The sequence below is a fragment of the Salvia miltiorrhiza genome, chromosome 4 (genome assembly GCF_028751815.1).
Source record: "Salvia miltiorrhiza cultivar Shanhuang (shh) chromosome 4, IMPLAD_Smil_shh, whole genome shotgun sequence".
NCBI lineage: Eukaryota > Viridiplantae > Streptophyta > Magnoliopsida > Lamiales > Lamiaceae > Salvia > Salvia miltiorrhiza.
In genome coordinates this window covers 48,563,152-48,590,038 of record NC_080390.1, presented here as the reverse complement: position 1 = coordinate 48,590,038, position 26,887 = coordinate 48,563,152, and the positions used below count along the sequence as shown (strand labels likewise).

The 26,887-nt window shown below is 35.8% G+C and overlaps 2 protein-coding genes and 2 long non-coding RNA genes across 5 annotated transcripts; 3 read left to right on the top strand and 1 right to left on the bottom strand.

The window, feature by feature from the left end:
- Window positions 1–347: 347 nt before the first annotated feature.
- On the top strand, window positions 348–9,235 carry LOC131021086 (LEAF RUST 10 DISEASE-RESISTANCE LOCUS RECEPTOR-LIKE PROTEIN KINASE-like 1.4). 2 transcript variants are annotated; one of them, XM_057950176.1, is made up of 4 exons: window positions 348–1,243; window positions 7,651–7,677; window positions 7,772–8,107; window positions 8,189–9,235. In XM_057950176.1, the coding sequence occupies exons 1-4, from the start codon at window positions 493–495 to the stop codon at window positions 9,082–9,084; spliced, it is 2,010 nt and encodes a 669-aa protein (XP_057806159.1). In that variant the 5' UTR covers window positions 348–492; the 3' UTR covers window positions 9,085–9,235. The 2 variants fall into 2 exon arrangements, with proteins under 2 accessions (XP_057806159.1, XP_057806158.1); XM_057950175.1 differs by lacking the exon at window positions 348–1,243 and adding an exon at window positions 5,803–6,820.
- LOC131021087 (uncharacterized) lies at window positions 3,540–5,149 on the top strand. Its single transcript, XM_057950177.1, has one exon. It carries the CDS (start codon window positions 3,764–3,766, stop codon window positions 5,060–5,062), a length of 1,299 nt encoding a protein of 432 aa, XP_057806160.1. The 5' UTR covers window positions 3,540–3,763; the 3' UTR covers window positions 5,063–5,149.
- A 2,670-nt stretch (window positions 9,236–11,905) lies between the features above and the next one.
- LOC131021085 (uncharacterized) lies at window positions 11,906–12,629 on the top strand. Its single transcript, XR_009100884.1, has 2 exons — window positions 11,906–12,119; window positions 12,173–12,629. It is a non-coding gene; the product is annotated as an uncharacterized LOC131021085 (long non-coding RNA).
- A 597-nt stretch (window positions 12,630–13,226) lies between these two features.
- On the bottom strand, window positions 13,227–16,445 carry LOC131021084 (uncharacterized). The gene is made up of 3 exons (XR_009100883.1): window positions 16,216–16,445; window positions 14,071–14,135; window positions 13,227–13,475 (listed from the first exon to the last, which is right to left on the bottom strand). It is a non-coding gene; the product is annotated as an uncharacterized LOC131021084 (long non-coding RNA).
- Window positions 16,446–26,887: the final 10,442 nt, after the last annotated feature.

Here is a 26,887-nt window from a genome sequence, read left to right as displayed (position 1 = left end):
TTTTTCATGAATCAAATTTAATCATTTTTAAAAGAATCAAAATAGAGAAAAGAGTGATAAATATGTTGGAGAAAAGATAGGATAAACAAAATACGGTTGAAATATAATCGTTATTCCACGTCCAAGTATTAGTATTATTTATTTCCTTAAATAAATATGTCAACTACTTTTTGAAATTATGTCAACTATCTATTGAAATTATCAACATAATTTCATTAATTTGTAAAAGCAAGAAGCATAATGTCAATATATAGGAAAGATTTTAATAATGTAGCAAAACTATGTATTTACCCACTCCATAGATTGTACAATGAAATAGACAATATCCATAGAAAGTTTCAAAGTCCAACAATTATTTTACCCTACATCCCTTTCCATGAGTATCATGTACCAACCTCCCCCATTTAAAAAATTTCTTCCTCAAGATTCCCTCCAACCACTGCCTAATTAGAGTCGCAAACCCCATCGTCGCCCACCACGCCTCCCCTCCAAATGATCTCCTGGCTTTCCTTCCTCCTCATCCTCAAATTCTCCATCGGATCGAGCGACTCCGGCAGCGAATTGTACCGGAAATGCAGCAACACCTTCAGCTGCGGCGGCAACATCACCGGAATCGGTTACCCCTTCCGGGGAGCCGGCGATCCGGAGTACTGCGGCCATCGCAGTTTAGTCCTGAGCTGCGACGAGCGGCGCAATGTGACCAACATCGACATCATGGATCTGAGATATCGCGTGCTGGAAATGGACGGTAGCTCGCAGACGATGAGGATCGCGAGGGAGGACACGATGAGCAGCGCCTGCCCCTCGGTCATGGCGAACACCACTCTCGATTACTCCGTCTTCGACTACGCCTCCTCGTGTATGAACTACACGTTTCTCTACGGCTGCCCTTTCAACCCTGGCTTTCTGATGCATGTCCCCTGCGGTGGAGATGCTGGCGGCGCCTATGTTCTGCCTGGGGCGGCTGTGGGGCCAAAGGATTGCGATGCTAGCGTCATAGTTTCGGGGGCTTTAGTGGCGATCAATGAGCCTCTCGGCACGCCGGAATTGGGGGAAGCTCTGAAACATGGTTTTCAGATCAGATGGAAGATGGAGAGCAAGAGTTGCAGCGATTGTACGGCGTCACAAGGCCGGTGCGGCTACGATTTGACGACCAACAAGACAGTTTGTTATTGCCGTGATCCGCCCTATGTATCTGATGCTTGCACCGTCACTGATTATAGATCGCCGCCTAAATCCAAGGGTATGTACTCTCTACCTATCTTTCCTGAAATAATTCTTTTTATTATATTCACTCGTCTCAGCTCAAATGTCTAGTTTATTTTTTTATTTTTAGTACGCATGTGATTTAAATATAAAGTGAATTATTTCTAATAAAGTTAAAAAGAAGATATATATCCCCTTTTAGAGATACTTATGTCAAATTAAATAAGAGAGAAAATATAAAGAGTAGCTTTTTTTGTGGCATATTACCTAACTTATTAGGTAATTGTTATTTGTTGAGTGTTCTAAAATGAAATAGGACATTTTAAATGGGATCAGTCCAAATAAAAAAGTACTCCCTCCGTCCCTGAAATGGCTTCCTCTTTGGGGACGGCACGAGTTTTAATAAAAAGTTGTAAAGTGTATTGATAGTGGAGAAAAAGTGATATAATTATTATTGGAAGTTGTGAAAAGTGTTATAATTAGTATTGGGAGTGGTGAAAAGTGAAAAGTAAGAATAAATAAAGTATTATTAGTGGTGGGGTAGGTTTCCAAAAATGGAAAGAAAGAAAGAGAAAGTTATTTGGGGGACGTCCCAAAATGGAAAAAGATGAAGTTATTTTAGGGACGGAGGGAGTAAGAGATTTGGAGTGAGACGGTATTGATGGAAGGACTTGTTTTGATTAGTGTTGACCAAGTGTAGCTTCTACCTTAAAAAATGCAAGTTATAGAAAGGGAGAGGAAGTAGATATCTTTTGTTGTCATGTAACTTAAACACTAGATTAACACTCAAGATATATATCAAAAAGGCCCCACCAACTACGCCCACCACCTAATTACGTATACAAGAAGAAGATTTACATATATTATACATGTACATAGATATATTTAATATAGAAGCACCTTAAATTGTATAGGAGTGAAAGGTGATCGCCCAGATAGCTTAAGAAGGAATCGGCCCTAGTTTAGTACCACTTATTATAACTTGACTCTTCCATGTTGTGTGCTTCTAGTGTGTACCATTTTACTTGGTGAAAGATCTACGTCCACGGGTGAAAGTGTATGTATTATTGATGATTGATTGCTCCAAAAGAGAACGAGATACAAAAGAAGAATTACATATATGCATTACAACAACAAACTTTGAATCTACAACTATTCTCCATATTCTTCTTGCTCCCAAATCTCTCTATCTCACTATTCAACTGAATACAGATTTTATATCTCTCTTAACCAGTTGACCTGTAATCTCATCCGTCGATCCAACGTGAACGATTGAGATCTTAATCACAAATGCAAACTTACTTAATTGCCATTCAATCCCTCCATGTTTCTGAATTAGCAATTAAGTCCTTAGAGTTTCTTGTGTAAATAGTTGATGCATAGATGTGAAGACACATATGCAACAAGAAGTGATTAAGGAACTTCTAACACTTGAATAGAAAATTTAATTATACTATAATAACTTGTGATTTTGTTCGTAGAACGTACTTTTCTTAATTTTGAGAAATAATGACGGAGTGTTGTCTTGATTAATTAGTGTTAGGCGGCTAACTTTGTGTTACGGTGATAGTTACTATGCCATTGCCTCTTTATGACCTTTTTTTTCATTTTTTTTTATTTGGGGGGTGAAGAGATTGGAATTAGCACCCAAGTTTCTCACCCTCAGAAGAACAGATGGAATCATCTGTCCCACTATTTTGTGTGTATCACTCTTAATTTATCTATTTTATAATTATTTTTATAAAAATAAAAATTATTATTATATTATGAACTCTAATTAATATTTATAACTAAAAATTAAAATTTTTAAAAATTATAACTTTGAATTAATGAACCTAAATAATTAATTATTAATTCAAATAAATATAAAAAATAATTATAAATCCTAATTGGATGAGTGAACCCTTATTAATTATCTTTTTATAATATTAAAGCATAATAAATTAAAATTGAAAAAAATATAATTAAAAATTATAATAAATTAAGAGTGGTACATAGTGGTACACACAAAATAGTGGGACAGAGGATCCCATGTGCTGAAGAGAGGAATACCGTTAAGCTACAAGGCTTATGAATTTTTTTTTCTAATTAACTGAAATTATATATAAAATCTGTATGTATTTAGCCTGATACCACAGTTCAATGAAAAGTATTAGAGCACCCGCATCGCGGGTCCTCGATGGGCTACTCGAGGAGGAGGCTGGCTTCGAGGAGGGCGATGCAGCGTGGAGGACCTCGAGGAGTACTCGAGTTATCGAGTATCCTCGAGTAGGCGCGTGCTCTGCACGCGCCAGTCATAAAAAAAAAAAAAATTATTTTAAATTCGAATTTCGACTGTTTTGCAATTTTTTGTTTTTTTTTTTTTTTTTTTTTCTTCCCAACGGCTCTTTCAACGGCTTTCTTCCATTTTCCTTTTTTTTTTTTTTTTTTATCTTCTTTTCTCTCTATAAATAATACTTCTCCCTACAACTCATTCACCTACAATTCATTCATCACAACTCATTCCTTCTTCCTCCTACAATTTTTCTTGCAAAATATCATATTCGTTCTTCCAAAAATGTCGTCACCTGAACATGATTCTTCGCCCGATTCCGACGAAGTCGCTGAAAAGTTCATGGAGTTGGTTGAGTTGCAGAAACAAGTGCTTCAATCATACTACCCCCAACCGGCGCCGGAGCCGGCGCGTGCGAAACGTCCCCGATCATACGTCCACCGTGATCGTGAAGAGGCCCATGTACGTCTTATGCAAGACTACTTCGTCGACAATCCAACGTATGGCCCTACTTTTTTCCGGCGTCGATTTCGCATGCAGAAGGAGCTCTTCTTGCGCATCGTCGATGCTGTTCAAGGTGAAGATATTTACTTTCATATGACCACTGATGCACTCGGTCGAGATTCTCTTTCTCCTTTGCAGAAATGCACGTCGGCTATCCGCCAATTAGCCACCGGGGTTAGTGCGGATGTGTTCGATGAGTATCTCAAAGTGGCAGACTCAACCGGTCGTCTATGCCTAAAGAAGTTCTGCAAGGCGGTCATACGGGCTTTTGGAGCCCATTACCTGCGCCGTCCAACGGCAACAGACGTGCAACGCCTACTCCGAATGCACGAGGCGAGACATGGTTTTCCCGGGATGCTCGGGAGCTTAGACTGCATGCATTGGGCGTGGAAGAACTGCCCAAAGGCGTGGCACGGCGCATACACACGCGGGGATCAGGGAGAGCCCACCTTGATATTGGAGGCCGTTGCCTCATTCGATTTGTGGATTTGGCACGCCTTCTTCGGCGTCGCTGGTTCAAACAACGACATCAATGTGCTGAATCAGTCTCCTCTCTTCTCCGACGTGTTAGGAGGAACTGCGGCGCCGGTGGTCTTTCATGCCAACCAGCGCGAATACCGGATGGGCTACTATTTGTGTGACGGCATATATCCGGAGTGGCGTTGCTTCGTGAAGAGTCCATCAATGGCAACCAATCCGAAGGAGGCAAGGTTCAAGAAGATGCAAGAATCGGCACGGAAGGATGTGGAACGCGCCTTCGGAGTCCTTCAAGCTCGGTGGGGAATCATTCGATGTCCGGCGCGCAATTGGTACGTAGAGCACTTGAAGGACATCATGTTGTGTTGCATCATTCTCCACAACATGATTGTGGAGCACGAAGGTGAAGCGGCTGCCAACTGGAGAGATGATGACGGGGCGTCTAGCAGTGGTTCGACGGAGAGTGCTGGACAAACGCCGGTGGCCTTCGAGGAATATGTGCGAAGGGATAGCCTTCTCCGAGATAGACAACTACATGCTCAGCTCCGATATGATTTGACTGAGCACCTTTGGGCACGTTTCGGACCTCTAGGGCCAGAGTAGTTAATTTTTAGGAATTGTTTTTATTTTATTAAAGTTTTATGTAATATTTAGGATTTTATAATTAATGCAATTTAAATTTGTAATAAATTGTGTTATTTAAATTTGAGCAATTAAATTTAAATGAAAAACATAAAATCAAAACTAATATTATCAAGGAGGCTATCAAGGAACCCCAATGCAGCACTACCTACTCAATAACACAAACACTATCAAGTAGGCTATCAAGGAGGCTATCAAGGAGGTCCCAATGCGGATGCTCTTAGTTGTCTATTGAAGTTAACAAAAAATCAATAAAAAATTTAGTATAAGAAAATAATAGAAGAACGAGTTTTTTCTTTATTTTTTTCAGTCTTAAATTATTCAAATTAATTCTAAATTGATACTAGCTTTTATTGATACAAAAACCTAAGAATCTTGGACCCCAAATCCAGAAAACTGATACGGAGCTCGAATTCCCGGATCCGTTTCATTCTCTTGGCAATCAAGTTCTTAACAAAGCTGACTTCAATTTGGGCCAACCACGAAATAGCCCCAACCATCAAATATTAATCTCACTATCTATGTCAGCAAAATGAGTCAAAGAACACACCATCAATTATGGATTTGCTTTGATGGTTATTTGACTTTTACGATCCTCCATGTTCCAAATTAATTTAATTAATCCGCAACATCTATTATTAGCTACAAATAGAACCCCACACAACCATATATATATATGCAACAAAACACAATCTGTAGAAACATAAGTAAAAAAGGCAGCTATGTTGAAAATTATTGATAAAAATTGCGAATCATTGATCTCTAACAATAATAGATTCTCCCAGCTTCGGAAAACGATATTCAAATTAGGTGAGTCAACAAAAGGCGGCTAAGCTCCCATTCAACGTTCAAATATCTCCAACCTTCCACCTTCACACCATGCCTAAATTCGCCGCCTCCATCTCCCTCGCTCTTCCGCAATGCCCCTCCTCCTCATTCTCGCCGCCGCCCTCTTCGCGGCGGCGCATTGCCAGTCCGACACCTACGCCAACTGTGACCGCACCTTCTCATGCGGCTCCATCACCAACATAACATTCCCTTTCCACGGCGGCGACCGCCCCCCCTACTGCGGCCTCCCCGACTTCGCCCTGGCCTGCCGCGACGGCAACACCACCGAGCTGGCTCACACCTCAGCCGCCTACCGCGTCCTCCGACTCAATCAGACTGAGAAGTCACTCGTTCTCGCCCACTCCGATCTCTACAGCAATACATGCCCTTCCGACTTTCGCAACATTACCCTAGGTTCCCCTTATTTCTACTATAATCTCACCCAAAACGAAGAACTCACTATGTTCTACGGCTGCAACACCTCCCGCTTAAGTTCGGCGGGGAACAATGCGTCGGAATTGAGTATCACGAGGGACAATCGCATCAGATGCAATTCCACTGATTTGAATTACACGGGCGCATTTTATTGGATCGGCCCGGTTCCCAGCGACCCTATTTTGAGCATCATATCCTGTAACATTAGTGTAAGAATGCCGATGCTGAGGGCCGCCGGCGATCTGCTGACGAACTCCACGATTAATCTTGGAGAGGCGTTGATGGAAGGTTTCGACGTGAGTTATAGCGTGCAGGATGAGAGCTTGTGCTCTGAGTGCAACAGAATGAGCGGGCAATGCGGGTTTAGTGCTGAGACCGATAAACTCATTTGCATTTGCGGCGATAAGCTTTGTCCTTTTGCTTTGACGCCTCCACCGGCACCTACTCCTTCTGACGGTAATTGGGTTTCTATTATCTCCCTGTTTGTTGGTTATTGATTGGAATGTTTGGTGCTTTAGGAAGTAAGATGATATCATTGATTGCTCATGTTCATGCTGGTTGATGCAGAGAACGTCATGATGGAATTGTTTGAACATATAGACCCCAAAGTTTTTTTAGACATGTAACTTTGACTGTTTTGCAAATGGAGAACAAATTTTTTGGGGCTTCCAATTGTAGGAAAAATTCGACAATCGGGCTCAATTTGTCCTACTTATTCCGAATTTTTTAAAATTTGTCATGCAATTCAAAGATCGAAAAAATTTGCCCTACATTTGCAAAACGACCAAAGTACGGGTCTAAAAAAACTTTGGGCTCGAATATATATATCATATCGTAGATAAGGCCATAATGTTATGGTTGTTGTTTGATCGTTAATGAGTCATTGTGAATGGCAGGTTTTTGTTAGTAGATCCCTAGTCGCAGAGTGGGGATGAGTATATAGTGTGTTCGAATGGCTCATACTTTTCTTCAAGGATGCCACTTTCATAAATTCCTTTGTCTCTATTTGTTTTATGCTTCCTTGAATGGTTGCTACATTGATCATGGTGTGTGTGTGTGTGGTTTTATTCCTCAGGTACCTGATGCACTGAACTTTTTCGACCTTCAGAAGATTGTTTTGCTTGCAGCAATGCCAGTTTTGAAAATTCATTTTTTATGTATGACTGTAAAATAGATTATGCACTTGTTGGTTACGCTATTTAAATTGTTGGTTGTTGTATGACTACTAGTTCAGATTCATAAAATGTTATACAAACTCTTATTTACTGATTTCTTGGCTGCTGCAGGAAGCAGAAATACAGAAAGGAGTATAGGTACGATGCCATCCCAAGTGTAAAAGTGATGTTATTTCACCCGAAATGTTTAAACTGAAATTTTTGGATATGTTTGCGTGATGGGCATATGCAGGTCTTTTCATAGCTGGTGCGATTCTTACTGGTGTTGGCCTGGGATGGTTGGTTTTCCATTGTAGACAAAAGAGGAAGCAGAGGCTTGCATTGATGTCCTCCCAAATCACAAGCAAGGAAATTACTTCTTCTCCTTCCACGAAAGGCCTCCTTTCCCCGCCATCGAGTAATTACACCAAAAGCATTCTATCATATCCATCTACCAAGTCGGACTTTGGTAGGCGAAGTTCGGATTTTGGGGTGCAGGTCTTCAACTGTACCGAGCTTGAAGAAGCCACTAACAAATTTGATCCTTCTAGAGAACTTGGAGATGGTGGATTTGGTACTGTATATTATGGTTCGTATCCCGCCCTTCCATCATCCTCATGATAATATTGAGTACAAGAGCTGAAAATGTGAGTTTTAATTTTTGAAACAGGGGTGCTTTCTGATGGTCGTGTAGTTGCAGTTAAGCGCTTATACGAGAACAATTTCAAGCGCGCAGAGCAGTTCATCAATGAAGTCGAGATTCTGACTCGGTTAAGGCATCAATACCTTGTGAAACTCTATGGATGCACCTCTAGGAGAAGCCAAGAACTACTGCTTGTGTATGAATATGTAGCAAATGGGACAGTGGCAGATCATCTGCATGGAAAACGTGCGAAATCGGGGTTGCTATCTTGGCCTATTAGGTTGCAAATCGCCGTGGAAACTGCTGATGCACTTGCTTATCTACATAGATCAGATATCATACATCGGGATGTCAAAACCAACAACATTCTTCTGGACAATGATTTCCATGTCAAAGTTGCTGATTTTGGGTTGTCAAGGTTGTTCCCCAACGACGTCACTCATGTGTCGACTGCTCCACAAGGGACTCCCGGCTATGTCGACCCTGAGTACTACCAGTGCTATCAACTCACAGAAAAGAGCGACGTGTACAGCTTCGGGGTTGTGCTAATCGAGCTTATATCATCGCTGCAGGCAGTAGATACCAACAGGCACCGCCACGACATCAATTTGTCGAACATGGCTGTCAACAAGATTCAAAACCGGACATTGCACGAGCTGGTTGATTCAAGTGTTGGATTCCACACGAATAGTTCGGTGAGGAGGATGGTTACGTTGGTTGCAGAGTTGGCTTTCAGATGTCTGCAGCAGGAGAAGGACATGAGACCTTCGATGCAAGAAGTGCTGGATGTTTTGAAAGGGATACAGAATGAAGATTCGAATGCTCTTGCGGTAGAAATTGTGGACCTCTCCATGGCCATGGGTGATGATGCTGGTCTACTCAAGGGTAGCACCACACCCAGGTCACAAGATTCACTTCCTTGATTACTACTAATTTTTGTGGATGCACAGGCACTTGAAATTGAATATGTACTTGAATCTTGATTTGGAAGATTCCCGGGTATGTAAAACATCTCAAGGATCTTGAAAGTGAGCAGTTTATAAACATGTTAATTGTGTATTATGTTGGAGTAAATTGCCTTGCAGTATCCATTGTGTATTTGTTGGAATTCACTTGGAAGAGTGCATAATCGTGCTTGAATGCAAAATTAAGGCCATATTTGTATAGAATGTAGCATGTTTATAGAGAACAATCAATATGTCTTTCTGAAAGACATTGTGGATATTACGTTGATGACATGTTAGGACAACATTTCTAAATTAATCATCACAGTTATTGTATTGTTTAGATCTCAATTTAAACTCTACAGAATTTGGCATTTGTGTTCTTATCAGTTTATTCTAATTGGTGTTCAAAATCTAGGAATGCGACGTACCATCTACTAATTTTTATGATTATTCTGTTTATTATATAATATTCGCAAGTCAAGGTAAGACGATCCATTGTCCAATTTGGCAGGCATTTTTTGAGGTGGTGAAGAATCAATAGTTTCTCCGTCGGTGGTACCAAAAAATCTACTAAATTATTTTCATCAAAGTTATTTTTTTAAGAGTGCGTTCTCTTTAATTGTAAATTTATCATGGAAAAATATGAGATAAACAAAATTTCATCTTTTAAATATTTTCTTTCTTTTTCTTCATTTCCTACTTGACCCTTACTCATTCCTAGGGGTGTAAAATCGGGTACCCGCGGGTACCCTACCCGCAAAATGCGGATACCCGCGGGACAAAATCGCCCGAAACCCCCACCCTCACCCGTCCCGCCTGCATGTCGCGGGTACCCGAATACCCGCTGCGGGTATGAGGGTACCCTCAATTTCCCGCAATTTCTTGATTGGTTTTAATTGTGCGGGTATTTTGTCCCGCTGGAGGGTATTTCTTATCCCGCAATGTGCGGGTACCCTTTTTACCCGTAGGAATTATTTTATAAATTAATTACCATTCAAATCAATTTGAACTCAATTTTAAAATAAAAGTTGCTTTTTAAATATAATATAGATAAATATAGAATTGTGACAGTACAAAGAACTGAACTGAAATTAATTATTAAAATCTACCTAATCAATTAAAGCTCCAAACATATGTTTGAAATATTGGAATGCATAGTAAATGCATCCAAACGTATATTTGAAATATTCTCACATTTTTGTACTCACAGTCTATTAAATGCATATATAAAAATTAAATAAATTCATAAGCATAAAAATGATTAAACTAAAAATTTAATTTGCGGGTATGCGGGTATCCGTCAGGGTATCCGCGGGTACCCGATACCCGCATTTTTTTAGAAACTAATACCCGCACCCGACCCTCCACCCGAATTTTGCGGGTATCAGGTGGGTATCGGGACGGGTGAGGGTATACCCGATACCCGCAACCCGATTTTACACCCCTACTCATTCCCCATTCCTCATTTCTTACTTGACCCTTACTCATTCATCATTTCTTACTTGACCCTTACACCTATATATATATAGGGTGAGCATCAAGTGAGAACCACATTTTTTCATAAGAATATAAAACCATGAACAAACACATAAAATATATGAACAAGAGATAGTTAGATCGTGAACAAGTATAATACATTAAATACATGAACAAGACATGGTCGGATCATGTATGCATGTTATATTTCACTGTTCACTATCTTACTCCCTCTTGTTCATGTATTTTATGTGTTTGTTCATGTTTTCCGTTCTCACAAAAAATGTAGTTCTCACTTGAGGCCTAGCTCAAGTTGCAAAGTTGAGGCACCCAAAGACTCTTTATTATGAGAGGTCTTGGGTTCAATCTCGTCTGCGTGCGAGTAGTTTTCCACCTTTGTGTAGGTATTGGTTCCGTCTACGTGTGGATAATTTTTCCATCTTTGTGTGGGTAGTGGTTCCGTCTGCGTGCGGTTTGTGTGGTGTAGAGGTCTCGCCTGTATAATGATTGCTTATTTGATTATATAATAAATACCTCTTGTAATTCTAAAAAAAAAAATATGCAGTATTATATAATTTCTCAAGGTTTTCCAAAATGATTTAAGTATGGAATCAAGATTATTTCGTGTAACAACAAATTATTTATAAAAATACTCTCTCTGTCTCGTTGATAATGACTCACTTTCATTTTTCATCTATTCCGTTAATAATAGTTTGTTCCAAAAACAGGAAATCACATTTTTTGACAAAAACATTGTGAGCTCGACCGCTTTTTATCAGTTTTATAACTTTATTAATTAATTTTTTTTAATAATCGTGTCGAATAATAATGAGCCATTAAATATGAGACGAAGGGAGCAAAAGATATTAAAACCTAAGGATTAAGAGCTTGATATTCTAGCCAAGTCAATTTGACGTTTAGAATGTTTGCTAGCCAATTAGCAATCTAATTCGACGATTTGCGATCTCTAGGGTACTAGATATATTATCTTTAAAAAAAATGGTTAATTGTCTGTAAATTCATAACGTTTTCACGGATTGTTCATAATTTAAAAAAAATTACTTTTCAATATACAACCTTTCGTTTTTGTCTCGTTTTTATTCATTGACCTATTTTTTCTTACGTTGGCGTTGGAAACTACACGGTGACAGCCGAAATTGATATGGTGGCAGACGAAAATTGACACTTAAGCTATTTTTGACATGTGGACAAAATGAAAATAAAATAAAATAAAAAGAAAAATAATGTGACATAATAAACCCCTCCCTCCCACCTCTTCTTCCCCCTTCCCTCATTTCCCCCACCCAGCACCGCCCCCTGCCACCATCATACGCCGGCGCCCGCCGCCCCCGCCACATCCCCTATCCGCACCTCCGTCGGACCCTCCCCCTTCCCCTACCTCGGCTCCACCACTTCCCCCTCCCCCTCCCCAGACCTGCGTCGATCTTCTCCCTTCCTCCGAAACTCCGTCCCATCATCGCCTTCCTCCAGATCTATGCTGCCGCCGTGAGGTGTCCCTCCGCCTCAGCCGTGAGGTGTCCCTCCGTCCCATTGTCACCTTCCTCCAGATTTATGCCGCCACCGTGAGGTGTCCCTTCGTCCTCGTCGCCTACCTCCAGATCTATGCCGCCGTCATTATCTCGTTTTTGTAGGGTCTTGTGCTGGTAAAATTAGAGCTTTGTTGGGATTAAAGGGGGGTTTTCAGAGGGATGGGGTTTGAGAGAGAGACGATGGCGGCAGCTTCGTCGCGCCGCTGCTGTCGCCGAAATTTCAGAGATGGGAGGTCGGCGATTGTTGAGGAAGAAGGAGAAGTGTCTGCTGTCGCCATAATTTCAGAGAGGGGAGGTCAGCCGAGTTTGTGAGAGAAGAAGAGAAAATGGGTTGTTCAGTGGTGGCAGGGGGCGGCGCCGGCGATGGTGGCGGCGAGTGGGGTGGAGGGGAATTAGGGTTTGGGAGTGGGGGAGGTTGGGGAAGATGATGCGGGTGATTTTTTTTCTTTTCTTTTTTTAAGTTTTTTTCAACATGTCAAAAATAGCTTAGGTGTCTATTTTCGCCTGCCGCCACATCAATTCTGGCTGCCACCGTGTCATTTCTGGCGCCGACGTCAAAAAAAAATCGGTGATCGGATAAAAACGAGACAAAAATAAAAGGTTATGTATTTAAAAGTAAATTTTTTAAATTATGAGCAAAAATCAATACCGTTATGAATTTACAGGCAATTAACCAAAAAGAAAAAATCACGTACTAGTCTACTAGATATATTTTCTTTCCTTTCCTTATCGATGATTTTATTGGCGAATTATAACTAATTAGTTTGATGCTCGAGATTTGAGAAGCATGACTGCATGAGGTTATAATTTCAGCTCATGTAAATATATTACCACATTTATTTCGTTTATTATTTACCTCATAGGCCGGCGAGTAATTGCATGGCATGTAACAACAATTAGAGCCGCGAAAGTCATTACTGCTTTACTATACCATCCTATATATGTACATCTAAACTTAGCTAGGTGGCTTCAAATACTATATTTGTCACAGCCCACTATCCCAATGACGGGTTAACCGGGGTTATGACTTGGGGTGAACAATAAGAAACGGAAATTAAAGGGGATTTACTAAGTAACCAACATTAATAACAAATTAGTGGTATATATATATAACCACTTGGGTAATTCACAAATGAGTCTGCCATAACGACTAGACCCCAACTGAAAGTTAATTAAAATGAAGTAGTAATAAGTTCAAGTAGAAATGATAAATAAGTCAGAGTGTTTGCAGCGAAAAAAACGTGTGAGTTATGCATATGGAGATGCATACTCAAGGTTTCATTACATAAACATCAAAAGGGAAATCCGCTCAACACCGATACATTCCATCGCCTGCTCAACCTGCACATTTAAAAATACATGCAGGGCTGAGTATAAAAATACTCAGTGACATAAGCCGAAAATACAACATGCATACATATATAAATTGAACTGCCAACAGTAACACACAGGGGTTTTCTTGAATGACCTGCGCTTACTAAAACATTTCATTCATTTTCATAAAGGTGGATGCGCATCCCATTTTCAGTCTATATGATCCATATCTGTCCTTTCTGTCACGCGCCGGGAAGGAGGCCTCCTTACCACGGACGCCAAGACCGGTCGCAAGCGACTCGCGGTCTCCATGAGTGTACACGTTAACCCTAGCTAGCGACCTTTGTCTAGCATAGGATCCCAATTGGATTTCCTTTAAAGTTGGTGAACCAACACAGATAGGATACATATAAAAACATAAACATTTTTGGCAGTCAATCATTTCATAAACATTTCATTTCATTTCATAAACATTTCATAAACATTTCATAAGAGTCATTTATCATTTGGGCATAATAATAAACTGAAATTAACAGTTAAAATCATCTCATGCATATATTCGTATAAGAGGCCTACGACACGCAGGGGATCTCTATATACGTATAGTAAAAGTAATGCCCACCTCAATTGTTCTTAAAGCTGGCGTGGAGTCGTTTCTTCTTCGGCTTCACTTTCTGTCGCCCGGACCTTCATTGATGAAGAGTCGATAAGTTCGTGAAGAAATTGTCATAAGACAAAGTCTAATTCTACGTGCCTAGGGTATCTTTTAATGTTTTAGGGTTCTAGCATCCATAATTCGTTACATTAAAGACAGTCAAAAATCAATCATACCTCGTCTAATCTCATTCAAACACATAGGCAACACAAACACATAAGGCACATAAGAATCACAATCAAACATCATCAAAACATGCTCTGTTTTTACACTGACTCAACTTCAAAATTTAATCTGTTCTGACTCCGAAATCTCCTGGACTCGAGACTCATACCGAAAGAAAGATCTTCGAGTCTAGTTTCATATAAAAAAAAAGTAGAGTCGAAAACTCCAAGTGGTTTGAGAGATATGACGTTTTTACCACGATCTACCATGTTCGGCAGTTTTGAACAATCGAAAACTTAGATTTTTGAAAAAATAGTAAACGTTGTCAAACTGGGCTCAACTTTGGTGGATATCTAGCTAACACAATAAGGTTAATACCATAAAAATTTGGAAATCTAGATCACACAGGAAGCTACTGAAATGAATGACTCTTTCCTCTGTTCTCTGAAATTCTCGGTAGTAATGTGCAGTTTAGGTTTTGCATTTTAAAGAAGTATCAAACGAAGTTGGAATGGCTTGAAATTTTACCAGGGTACTCAAGACTCATGTAGGGACTTGCTATAAAATTTTCAAATCTATTAGACATCGAAAAACCGTAGATCACAGTAGGTCAGTAGGCCTACGAAATTCATATTTATAAGTCCTTAAAAAAATAATTTATATAAATCAAGAAATAAGAGTTTAATCCCAAAAATATTCATTAAAAGTCCATCATAATTTAAATAAAAGAACGGACCTCATTTAAAATAAATAGTCCCAAACTCGTTACGCACATATACTAAATCTTTCATGAAACATCCTTTAAAATAAACTTTGATACATAGAAAATAATTCAACAACTTGAGCTCTTAAGAGGTTGTTTTGCAACAGACATCAAATCTGCCTCGGATCTCCAAATGAGGCTCCAAAAGACATTCTGGAAACTAGACATTTCAAGGATCATTCTCCAATTTGAATCGAATGAAAAAAAATTCAAACGAGCAAGATATGCCCTCTCAAAGATGGGTATTTAACAAGCAAAAATCTGAAAATTTCAGATTTCCAGATTACAACCAAGTCAGTGGGCTTTCTTTAAAAATTCATATCTCCCTTTACAAAACTCCACTGGGAACCCCAAGGGTCAATCTGAAAACTAGGGAGAGATCATAACACTCTACAGTTGGATTTACTCCAAGAACATTCATGGTTTAGAAGATATGACTGTCTAAAGTTCAGTGCACAAAAAAGAGTTCAAGTTTGGCAGATTTAGAACATAAATCGGAAAAACCACTTTAGGCTTCACCAAAAATTCTAAAACTGAACAAGTAAGTTCCCAACATGTCAGTGAATATTCAGTAGAAAGATAGGCTTGAGAATCAAAGATTTAAGTCGGCCTTTGCCACCTCAAAGTCGTAGGTTTGTAAAATCTACTGGATGGTACAAGGAATAAGAACTAGATTTCAAGAATTTATACCGGTTGTTTCCCTTACTCAAAAATGGTGAGACCGATGTCAAAAGAAAGATACGGGAGTCTAGAGTGATATATTCAAGTTTCAAAGGTTTTCACCGATTGAAACTTTACTTATGGCCTCCCAAAGATTGTTTACCAAAAATGTATTCCAGATGGGCAGTGATGTTTACAAATTCATAAATAAATCATAAGAGCTCCAAACCTTCTGAAATTTTACCAAAGTATATATATAAAACATATGAAAGATGATACACAATGAATTTGGGAATTTTTGGGAACCGTTTGGATGGCTGGAATCGCCTTGCAAAACACTGCCGAGCAGTGTGCTTATGGCAGATTCGCTGCCTTACCTCATGCACGGTTTTTCACCCAATAAACTCTACCAAAATAATCATCCAAAATCATAAAACATATCCTCACATAATATAGCACACAAATGTGTAAAAATCCATGGCTATAAAGCATTTTCAGTTGAGAAAAAGCAAAGAAAAACTCACCCTCGAAGCACAACCTTCACTCTATAGTTTTCCCACACTCTCCCTTGCTTTGCTACTTCTCTTGGGGCTTCAAAGGCTTCTATGGAGTGTGATAATGGTGGGAGAAAAGTTGTGAGAGTGGGAGAAAGAATGTAGTGGTGGGGGAAAAGGAGTAGTGTGGTGGAGAGGTAGGAGTAGTGGTAGGAAAAAAGATTAGTGGTAGGGAAAAGAAAATATTAGTGGTGGTAGGGAAAAAGATTAGTGGTAGGGAAAAGAAAATATTAGTGGAGGATAATGGGGTGTTACATTAAATAAATATAAAAATGTGGTGTAGTAATAACCCATGTGTAAAAAAAAAAATATATGTAAGACTAATCATCAATTAATAAAATGCTAGAGCATAAAACTCTTGTGATCAAAATTAGAATAAATAGCACTAACATTAGTGCACTCTCTCAATTTATAAATACATCATAGGAAAATAATTTGAGAAAAATATTGATGGAAAATTTTTATAACTCATCATTCCTAAATTTCTCGGTAAAAATAAATAAATACATAATTTTTTTTTTCGATTTGAAAACTCAAAATAAATCTTTGAGCTCCATCATTCTCTTAATGGACTCAAAATATATTTTGAGTGCATCATCCGTTGAAATAAAAATAAAAATAAATTATCACGTTTGTAATCATCAAATTCACATAAGTCCGTATTTTATTAATGGATGCTGAACCCTAATTACCATAAGAAATCCTTAAATCAATAATTAAAAGTCTATAATCCTTAATAAAAAGTCGGGGCATTACAATATTATCCAATACTATTATTGTTCATGATGTTGGCATATATGGCAGAGTAAAATGAAGCAAAGAACCATAATGTTTAGGTGTGTTAAACTTACTATTCTTATATATGTTTTACAATTGATTTAAACGATTTGGCTCGATAAAATAAATTAAAAAAATTAGATCTAAACTGATTGAGAAGTAAATATAAGTAATTATAAGTAATGATCGTAAAAATTCACTTACGTGATGCAACGGTGAAATTAATTTACTCAACATGGGTTTGTACGTTGGATTTAAATTACAACCGTGTTTATCTGCACAAGAACAATAAATAAATAAATATATATATAACATATCTTTTCCCTCTGATTTTGGTTAGTTTAGTAAATTGTATTATGCTTATAATTTTTACTGAACTATGAACAAAACTGTAAAACTTTTTTTTTATAAATTAAAGGGAAAAATATCAAATAAGCCCCTATCGTGGTGACCCTTTTCACGTCTGGCCCCCTATAGTCGAAGGGGTATCAACTAAACCCCTGAACTAATTAAAATCGAATAATTTCCCCCCTCTGACCTAACGCCTTTAAGTGTCCGTTAACGTTTGGGTTTAATTGCACTTCAGGGGTGGATCTGCACCTTTTTTTTTGCTTTTTTTTGTTTTTTTATAATTTCAGCAGCCCACCTCCGACATCAACTTAACCGCCCCCCGTACTCATCGGCTCTAACTTACACTTTGTCAGCTCGCACGCGCTCAATCTCTTGATCGTCGACTGCTTACCGCCGACATGCAGCAGCATCACCAACTCCAGATGTGGACCTGGATCGAATCCTGCTTGGTCCAAATCCATACCCGTATTTTTTTACTTAGGTCAGGATCCGGTCCAAATCCATTAGGTTCAAAAAAACGAGATTCATGTCCAGATCCATTAGATTCACAGGTTCTCGAGTCCTTACTCGAAAAAGAAAAAAAAGAATGGATTCGGGTTAGAATAAAAAGAGAAAAAGAGAAAAAAGAGAAAAAGAGAAAAAAGAATAAATTACTCACACAATAAATTCCGTCGCTAATTTTTTTTTACAAAAATAATATATATATATATATATATATATATATATATATATATATATATATATATATGGGAGGGCTAGAATAAAAACACTCTTAAGTGTATAAAATATAAATGATTTTCAGCCCTTAGATCATCAAGATCTACGGTTGATTCGTAACCCTTTTGGATGAATTCGTAGTCCTGGGTTCGAATCCCAAAGGTAGCAAAAATTTATTTTTCACAATTCGTAACCATGTTGGATAAATTCGTAACCTTGTTGGATAAAATTTGTACATGTAAAAACGTTTATATTTATATTTTAAGAAGTGTTTTTACTGTAGCCCTCCCCTATATATATATAGGGTTGGGCTAGAGTGAAAACACCCCTTAATGTACAAAATAGGAATACATCCTAACCATTAAATTATAGATACAGACGGTCAAGATTAGATTTTAGAATAGCTTTTTAATTCAAAATGGTGATTCGACTGATTCATGCGAATCTATGGACGGATGGGCATTATAGGCATTAAAATTATGACCGTATATCTCCAAGAAACTCCTTCCCGAAATTAGTGTTAATTTAAAAGGAAATAAATCATGATATGATTGCAGATTAGTGTTGAGTTTTGTGGAATATCCTATCGTGAGAACTACGGATAAGTTATGTATGAATTAGGTAAAAAAAGATTGGACTCATATTGGACATAAACAAATACGTGGTAAAATCAGATGGCAAAGTTTGAAACGTGAGTTAATACATAATCTCATCATTTATAACTTATAACAATATGAATTAATAAAAGTGAATGTATGAATCATAAAAACAAATTCTAAGGAAAATATAAATTGAACGAATTCATGTTCAATGCTAAATTAATTCATGCACTTATATCGTGAACAAATATATTATCATGTATGAATTGAATATGTATCTCAGCACAATTCGTGCTAAATCGTAATATAGTTCATAAAACTCATGTCTTGAAGTACCACATCAAAGTGTATGAATTAAAAAAAAAAAAAACAATCAAATCACCCAGGTTGTATAAATCGAGCAATCCAAGAAATCTTTTTTGACAATAATATGTATACTAAATAAATGGACATGGATAGCTTCAGCAACGACTCCATATGAATCTTCAAGCAACGACGAGATCAAAGGAAATTATGCTTTATTGCGTTTTTGGTCTACAGAACTTCAATGCGCAGAAAAATTCGTAAAAGCTTAAAAGATAATCCACAGTTAGGTTAGGGATTTAATGATCAAAGAAAATTTGGTGTAGATATGGAAATAATTTGCTAATAAAAAAACGTATCAAATTAATGATTTATAAAAAGCTAAAATGACATGAATATCCTCTAATCAATGGAGCGTGTATATTTGTGCTAGATTGAAGGAAAAAAAATCTGACCGTGAGATCTATAAAAATCAATGGGTGATATGTGTTCCTATTTTATAGAAAAAAAAATTGTTTTTATTTTAGCCCAACTATATATATATATATAGGGTGATGATAAATGGACACCTGATTTCCTGGACACCTGCATAAAATCGATTTTTTTGCATTTAACCCAAATGGGCCGGTTTAGAGGGGTTTTTGTATTTACTAATTAACCCCTCATATTATTTAATGATTTTTCTTTTTTTTTTATTGTTTCCTTTTTTTCGGTTTTTTTTGTTTCCTTTTTTTATGTTCTTTTTTTATTCCTTCTTTTTCGTTTAGTTTGTTTTCTTTTTTTTCTTTCATTTTGTTTCCTTCTTTTTTTTTTGCTTTTTTTTGTTTCTTTTTTTTTTTGATTTTTTTTTCCTTATATAGTTTTTCGAGCAAAATCACTGCGTACGATTGACTATACTTTATTTTTGCTTCCAACTTAAATAATATTTCAATTATATAAAATGAATATCTTTATGCTATAAGCAAGTATATATTCGCATATTTTTTTATTTTTTTTTTAATTATTATAAACAAAGAAAGGAAAAAATACACTCACACTCTAGCCCCTAGGTGACTCGAACCCCCGACCTATTAGTTAGAGGAGAAGCGTCTTACCAACAGACTGCGCTTCATCGTCGCATATTTTTTTATTATTATTTTTCATGACATATAAGCTTAGTAATTATATTACATTTAATACTTTATTATAATACATTCGAACAAAGTATTCCTTAAATAGTTTTGCGACCGAATCCAATCATATGATTCATATTTTATTGGTATTTTTTTTTCAAAAAAATTCACAAATTATTTTCAATACATTGCAAAATGTCATCGTATAATACATTGTTTCTCATCCAAATATATGTTAAATAGTTTCACGAGCGATTTCCAATCGTACGAAAATGTTATTTTCAAATTTTAAACATTTATATTGCCCACATATATATTCCTTCATTTATAATATATTTATAATATATATGATTCTCCGGGCAAAATACCATCGTATGATTCATTTTTTAATATTATTTTTCCAGCTTCACTAATTTATTTCAATTCATTAATTCAACTTTATTTCATTGAGTTTAATCATTTCACATTATTATTATTGAGTTTTTTTTAATTCATTAATTCAACTTTAAACTATATTAATTCACTTTCTTATTATTGTATCGCTTTTAATAAACTATATGTTATATAGTTTTACAAGCAAAATCCCATGCTTACGATTCATTTTATTTTATTTTTTCTCATTACTCACACTATATTATTTCATTATCTTATTTTTACATCATTTTTAATAAAGTATATGTTATATACTTTTCGAGAAAAATCGCACCATATGATTCATCTTTTTTTAAAATTCACTAATTAAATTTCAACTAATCAATTAAACTTTATTTCGTTGAGTATAATTAATTCGATTTCGTTACTCACACAATCGTAGTTCATTTTGTTATTATCATATCGATACAATACAAGATTACAATGTATTCAAATAAAGTATATGTTATATAGTTTTACAAGCAGTATCACATGCGTACGATTCATTTTATTTTATTTTTTCTCATTACTCACACTATATTATTTCATTTATTCTCTTATTGTTATATCATTTTTAATAAAGTATATGTAATATAGTTTTACGAGCAAAATCTATGCGTATGATTCATTTTATTTTATTTTTTCTCATTACTGACACTATAGTATTTCATTTTCTTATTATTATATCGCGTTAAGTAAAGTATATGTTATTTTAGTTTTTTGATCAATGTCCCATCATATGATTCATATATTTTAACAAATTCACTATTTTAATTCAATTAATTAATTCAACCTTAGTTCATTGAGTATAGTTATTCGACTTCATTATTAACGCTATAGTAGTTCATTTTTCTATTATTATATCGCGTTTATTCTATATTACATTCTCTTCAAGTACATGTTATATGGTTCTCCGAGCAAAATAGTAAAATACCATCGTATGATTCATTTTTTAATATTATTTTTTTAACTTCACTAATTTATTTCAATTCATTAATCCAACTTTATTTCATTGAGTTTAATCATTTCTTATTATTATATCGCGTTTAATACTATATTAAAATTTATTGTTTTCAAATATATGTTATATAGATTACGACCAAAATCTCTATATATGTAGGATTGAGTATGCTTTATTTTTGTTTTCACATTCACTAATTTAATTCAATTATGTAATTAAACTTGATGAACGTTGAGTTTAATTATTTCGACTTCAATACTATATTATAGTACTATATTATATTATATTATATCGAACAATGTCCCTTCGTTTGATTCAGTTTATTATTATTTCTAACGGTTGACTAATGCAGTTGCCACTATCGGACAAGATGGTAAAGTATCACTCACATATTGTTGAGGTCTCAAGTTCAAATCATCCAAGCACATTTTTCTTGTTATTTCGGTTTTTATTTTTTAAAATCATCTTCGATTTTTTTTAAATATTCGAAAAACCCTTTTTCTTGTTATTTCGGCTTTTTTTTTAAATATTCGAAAAACAAATATAAATGAAAACAAAACTAGGATTATTTTAGGAGAATCCCTAAATTAGTGGAAACAAATCAAATTAACATAAAATGTGGAGATAAATCTAGGATTATTTTAGGAGATACTTTACAAAATTTTCTGAAATAAAAACATAAAAATAAGGATAAAATCACACGAAAAGTAAGGAAATAAAATGGAAGAAAAAAGCAAACAAAAATATACGGAAAAAAAAGGAAACAACAAAGCCGAAAAAAAGGAAACAGAAAACAATTTTCGGATATAATATATAGGGAAAAAATGAAGGGCTAAAACAGTAAAACAATAAACCTTAAAAAACCGGCCCACTATCTAAACCCCAAAAAAACTGGGTTTTTACCAGGTGTCCATGACACCTGGTGTTCAAACGTCATTTCCGATATATATATATATATATATATATATATATATATATATATATATATATATCAATCTAGCTTTATACCCTACAAGTATTTTGGCATTTATAATGTATTTTGAACTTAATTGCATATGTTAAGACGAACTTCTCAATGGGTCATCCATCTTAATTGTGCTCGTCTGAGACGGAAATAGCGACGGAAATGACCGTCGGTATTAGCGACGAAAATAAATTCCATCGCTAATTTCTTTTTTGTTACGAAATAATATATATATATTTATCAATCTAGCTTTATACCCTACAAGTATTTTGGTATTTATAATGTATTTTGAACTTAATTGCATACGTTAAGACGAACTTTACAGTTTGTCACCCATCTTAGTTGTGCTCTAAGTCAAGAGCGCTTAACCTTGAAGTTTATTTCGAGTGGTCACCAGTATAGAACACGTGTATTATTGATATAACTAGCACCTATTAATTCATTTAAACACTATTTTAATATACAATATCATTTATTAATAACCTTAGAATATGTCGAGATGATATCTAAGACTTGTGGTGCCAACGAAAAAATGAAGGTAAATATACGATCGAATTTAAAATAATAAAAAAAGAAAATATTATTGTTGAAAATAACAATAAATGTGACAGCCCGAAACCAAATAATTCATTTAAATTTTTGTTTTAAATTATTTCATATTTAAATTATTTTGAAGCATTTTATAATTAAATTGTGAGGTTATTTAAAATTTTAGTCTATGTCATGAATTATCTAATCGCGCTCCTAGTTAGATGTATGGTTTTAAATTATAAATCTTCTAAAAATGTATACTATATAGATTTATGTTTTAAGTATTTCTAGTTAATTTGAGCCATAGACAAATATTTACATAAAATTATTAAATTGTTGGGCCTTATATTTAAAAGTATTTATATAATTCTTATTTAATACTAGGCCTTTTATTATTGTCCAAATTTTATGATGCACCTAAAATAGTTATTAAGTTAAAATATTTATAACTTATCAACTAAAAGAATGAGAATTGCTTGTGCAGACTCCAATCCATATTCCATATTTTATTCGCAATTCCATTTGTATTTAAATATTCAATTCAATCTCTCCATCCTTTTTCCTCTGAAACTTATAAAACACAAAACACGATTCGATTTCCTCCTTAGCCACACATATCAGTATTCGCAGTATTTGACAAACATCACAGCATGCCAAACTTGAATTAAATTTCCTTTCCGTAAGATTTGATTTGATTTTCTTCCACAAGCAGCAAATTTTTGATTTCTTTCACATTCAAATCTTTGACGAACGAGTAATTCAATCTATTTAAACCTCATTGTATCATTCTCATTCCATCAGCTTCAAATCATAAACCATCAACAGATTTCTCCATTTGCTCTTTTCACAAAATAACTCAAATCTGCCATTTCTCACTGCACATCATCAATCGGTAATTTTAATAACTTTTGTAAAGTCATTTCATTTCAAGCATATCAATAGTTTTCTTCATTTTCGCCAAAACCAAGGCTAAACAGCAAAAACTTTGTTTTCAAAAATCCAATCATGCATACATCTATTTTTCTGTAATTTTATATATATTGCTAATTACATGAAAAAGAAAATAGAAATAGAAGAAGAAAAAGGGGAAATAGTGGGTGAGTGGCTGCTGCCGATCCGGGAAAACGAAAGGGAACCGACTGAAAAGCTGCGCCGTGCGCTGTTGCTGGCGGAGGGCGGCGACCGGCGGACGGAATCAGGGGGAGTTGGCTAGTAGGCGTCGCTGGGCGCTGCCGCGCCACGGCGGCCGGCGAAGATGGGCAGGGAGGCGGCGACGGCGGTTGGGCGGCACCAGATCTGGAAAGGGGGAAGGCGGCCTGACCGACTGTTGCTGTCGACGCGGCGGCAGGGCACCAAGAGGGAGCCGAGAAGAGGAGGAGAAGGATGGGGGGGGGGGTGGTCGGTTGAGAGAGAGAGTGGGAGTGAGGAGGCTGCGTGAAGTGGTGTTTTGGAATTGTGGGTATGATTAAATTAGGGTGAAGGAAAATGGGCTTGGGCTTTGGGTTTTAAGTTTGATTAAATTGGTGGGCTCGATTTAATTAAGTAATTGGGCTTAATTTTAATTATTTTGAACTGCATATTTCTTTTAATTAAGTTGGACTTGTCCTTAAATTATTTTACTAATCAAAATTTTCATACGAAATTATATCTTATTATTTAAATTATTAAATCAATAATTTTAATGGTCATATATAAAATTCTTATAGTTTAAATTATTTTAAAGTTCAAACAGGCCCTTATATTTTTATATTTGAATTTATCTGACTAGGTGAGGCGCGACTAGGACATAACTGTTGATCTGAAATTATTCAAGTTATCTATCAAATCCATATTTTCAGGTGTGGGATTTATTTCAGTACATGCACGTGGTTAATATTTGTCCATTTTAATATTATGTGTTTACCGTATGTGTTGTAAAAATATTTATCGCTAGGGGCCAGCATAATTGGTCCAGGACTTCACCGTCCTTGGTATGCCACAATGCGATTTCATGTTACAGGGTTGCAACCATTATATTGTCGCCAGGGGCCCACATATAGGGTCCGGGACATTAAAGTCCTTGGAATGCCACAGTGCGTATGGAAGTTATGTTACATTATGACAATATGTGTTACCATTTTATTAACATGGACAATTATTGCATGTTCCCACACTGAGTGTACCCTGTATGCTCATCCCATATTCAACAGTTTCAGGTGATTGATATCGGAGGCGCGTGGAGAGTCGAATGGGCGCGTCGAATCTATTTAAAGATAAATGTTTCTTAAAACATATTATGTTATTTCATGTGATATCTTTTGGTTATGTAAACTCTGAAATTCTATACTATTTGAGATTTGTGTGTGATTTATTTAAATAAATGTTGTTATATTATTTTAATGTCATGACTTGTTTAATTTATATTTAAATTCATTTCAAATATTTATTTAAGAATTTATATCTTTACGAAAATATATACATGGATACATATATAATTTTTAATTATATAAAGATTTTATTTTGTTATATTTTCCGCTGCTAAAAAGATATTATTTTATATTTAGAGTTTTTCCTTAGTACAAGTTTTATTAATTAGTTAATTAATTTTCTGACATCTTCATGTCGTGCTTTGAAAATAAAGTTGTTCAAATTTATGAATTCAAAATCAAGTTTTATATTTGAATACATTATTGAAAATTTTTGATATCTTATAAATCGTTTTAAAAGTGCTTTAAAAACCAATTTTATTTAAAGGTTTATTTTTCTTAAAATTATTTTCGAAAATATTTATTTTAAAAGTGAGTTTTAAATTATTTTAAAAGACTTCCGCATTAAATATTTATTTAAATTTTATATTTAACTCCTTAATTAGATTAGGGTGTTACAGCATGGTATCAGAGCAGGTCTACTTTCCTGTAGACTCTGCAAAATATTTTACATAAAATTCTTAAATGTCATGTGTGAGAAAATCCATTCGACCTCTACGTGCTCCGACTTCAAGGTAAATGTATTTTAAAAGTATTTCAAAATATTTTATAGGGATGAGTATAAATTGTTTACGTTGAAAGTATGTTGAAATTTGCTGCAATAATTGAAGTTATTATCAGAAAGTTCAAGTTCATTATGCAAGTTATTATGAGAAAGTTCAGTATACAAGTTATTATGTTGAAGATTAATTGCAGCAATGAATTTATTTCAGAAATTATTTCAGTTCATGATGTTAAAGTATGATTCACGAAAATTTATTTTTTGAACATAGTCCTCGAATTACGAATAACCTAGAATTTTCTTTTAGTATCATTCTCTCAAGCGAGTGTAGAATAGAACTGATAGTGCCTTTGAATATAGAACAATGAGGAATACACGCGCACAGTCCCACAACGCCGAGAGTTCAAATACTAATCACGAAGCAGAAGCAGGACGAACTCATCCAACAAATGGAGGAGACTTCATGAGTCAATTCTTGAGCGCTTTACAGGGTTTTGTCCAACAGCAGGCCCAAACTCAGGCTACCCAAACCGACCTAAACCGAACCTCTAACACGATAGATCAAGCTGTAGAGCGATTTCGGAACTATAATCCACCACGATTCAATGGACGTGATGGACCACTAGCAGCCGAAGAGTGGTTGGAAGAGCTCGAACGTATCTTCACTCACATCAACTGTAGTGATGAGCAGAAAGTTTCATGCGCTGTTTTTCAACTCAAAGAGGACGCTCGACAATGGTGGAAACATTTCTATCGCTTGTTGGGAGAGGAAGATCGCAATGTTCTAAATTGGAAAAATTTCAAGGATGTGGTAATGAATAAATACTTTCCCCTCTCATTCAGAGAAAATAAGGAGACCGAGTTCTTTGAGTTGAAACAAGGGAATATGACTATAGAGGAGTATGAAAGGAAATTCAATGAGTTGGCCCGTTTTGCTCCACACCTAGTT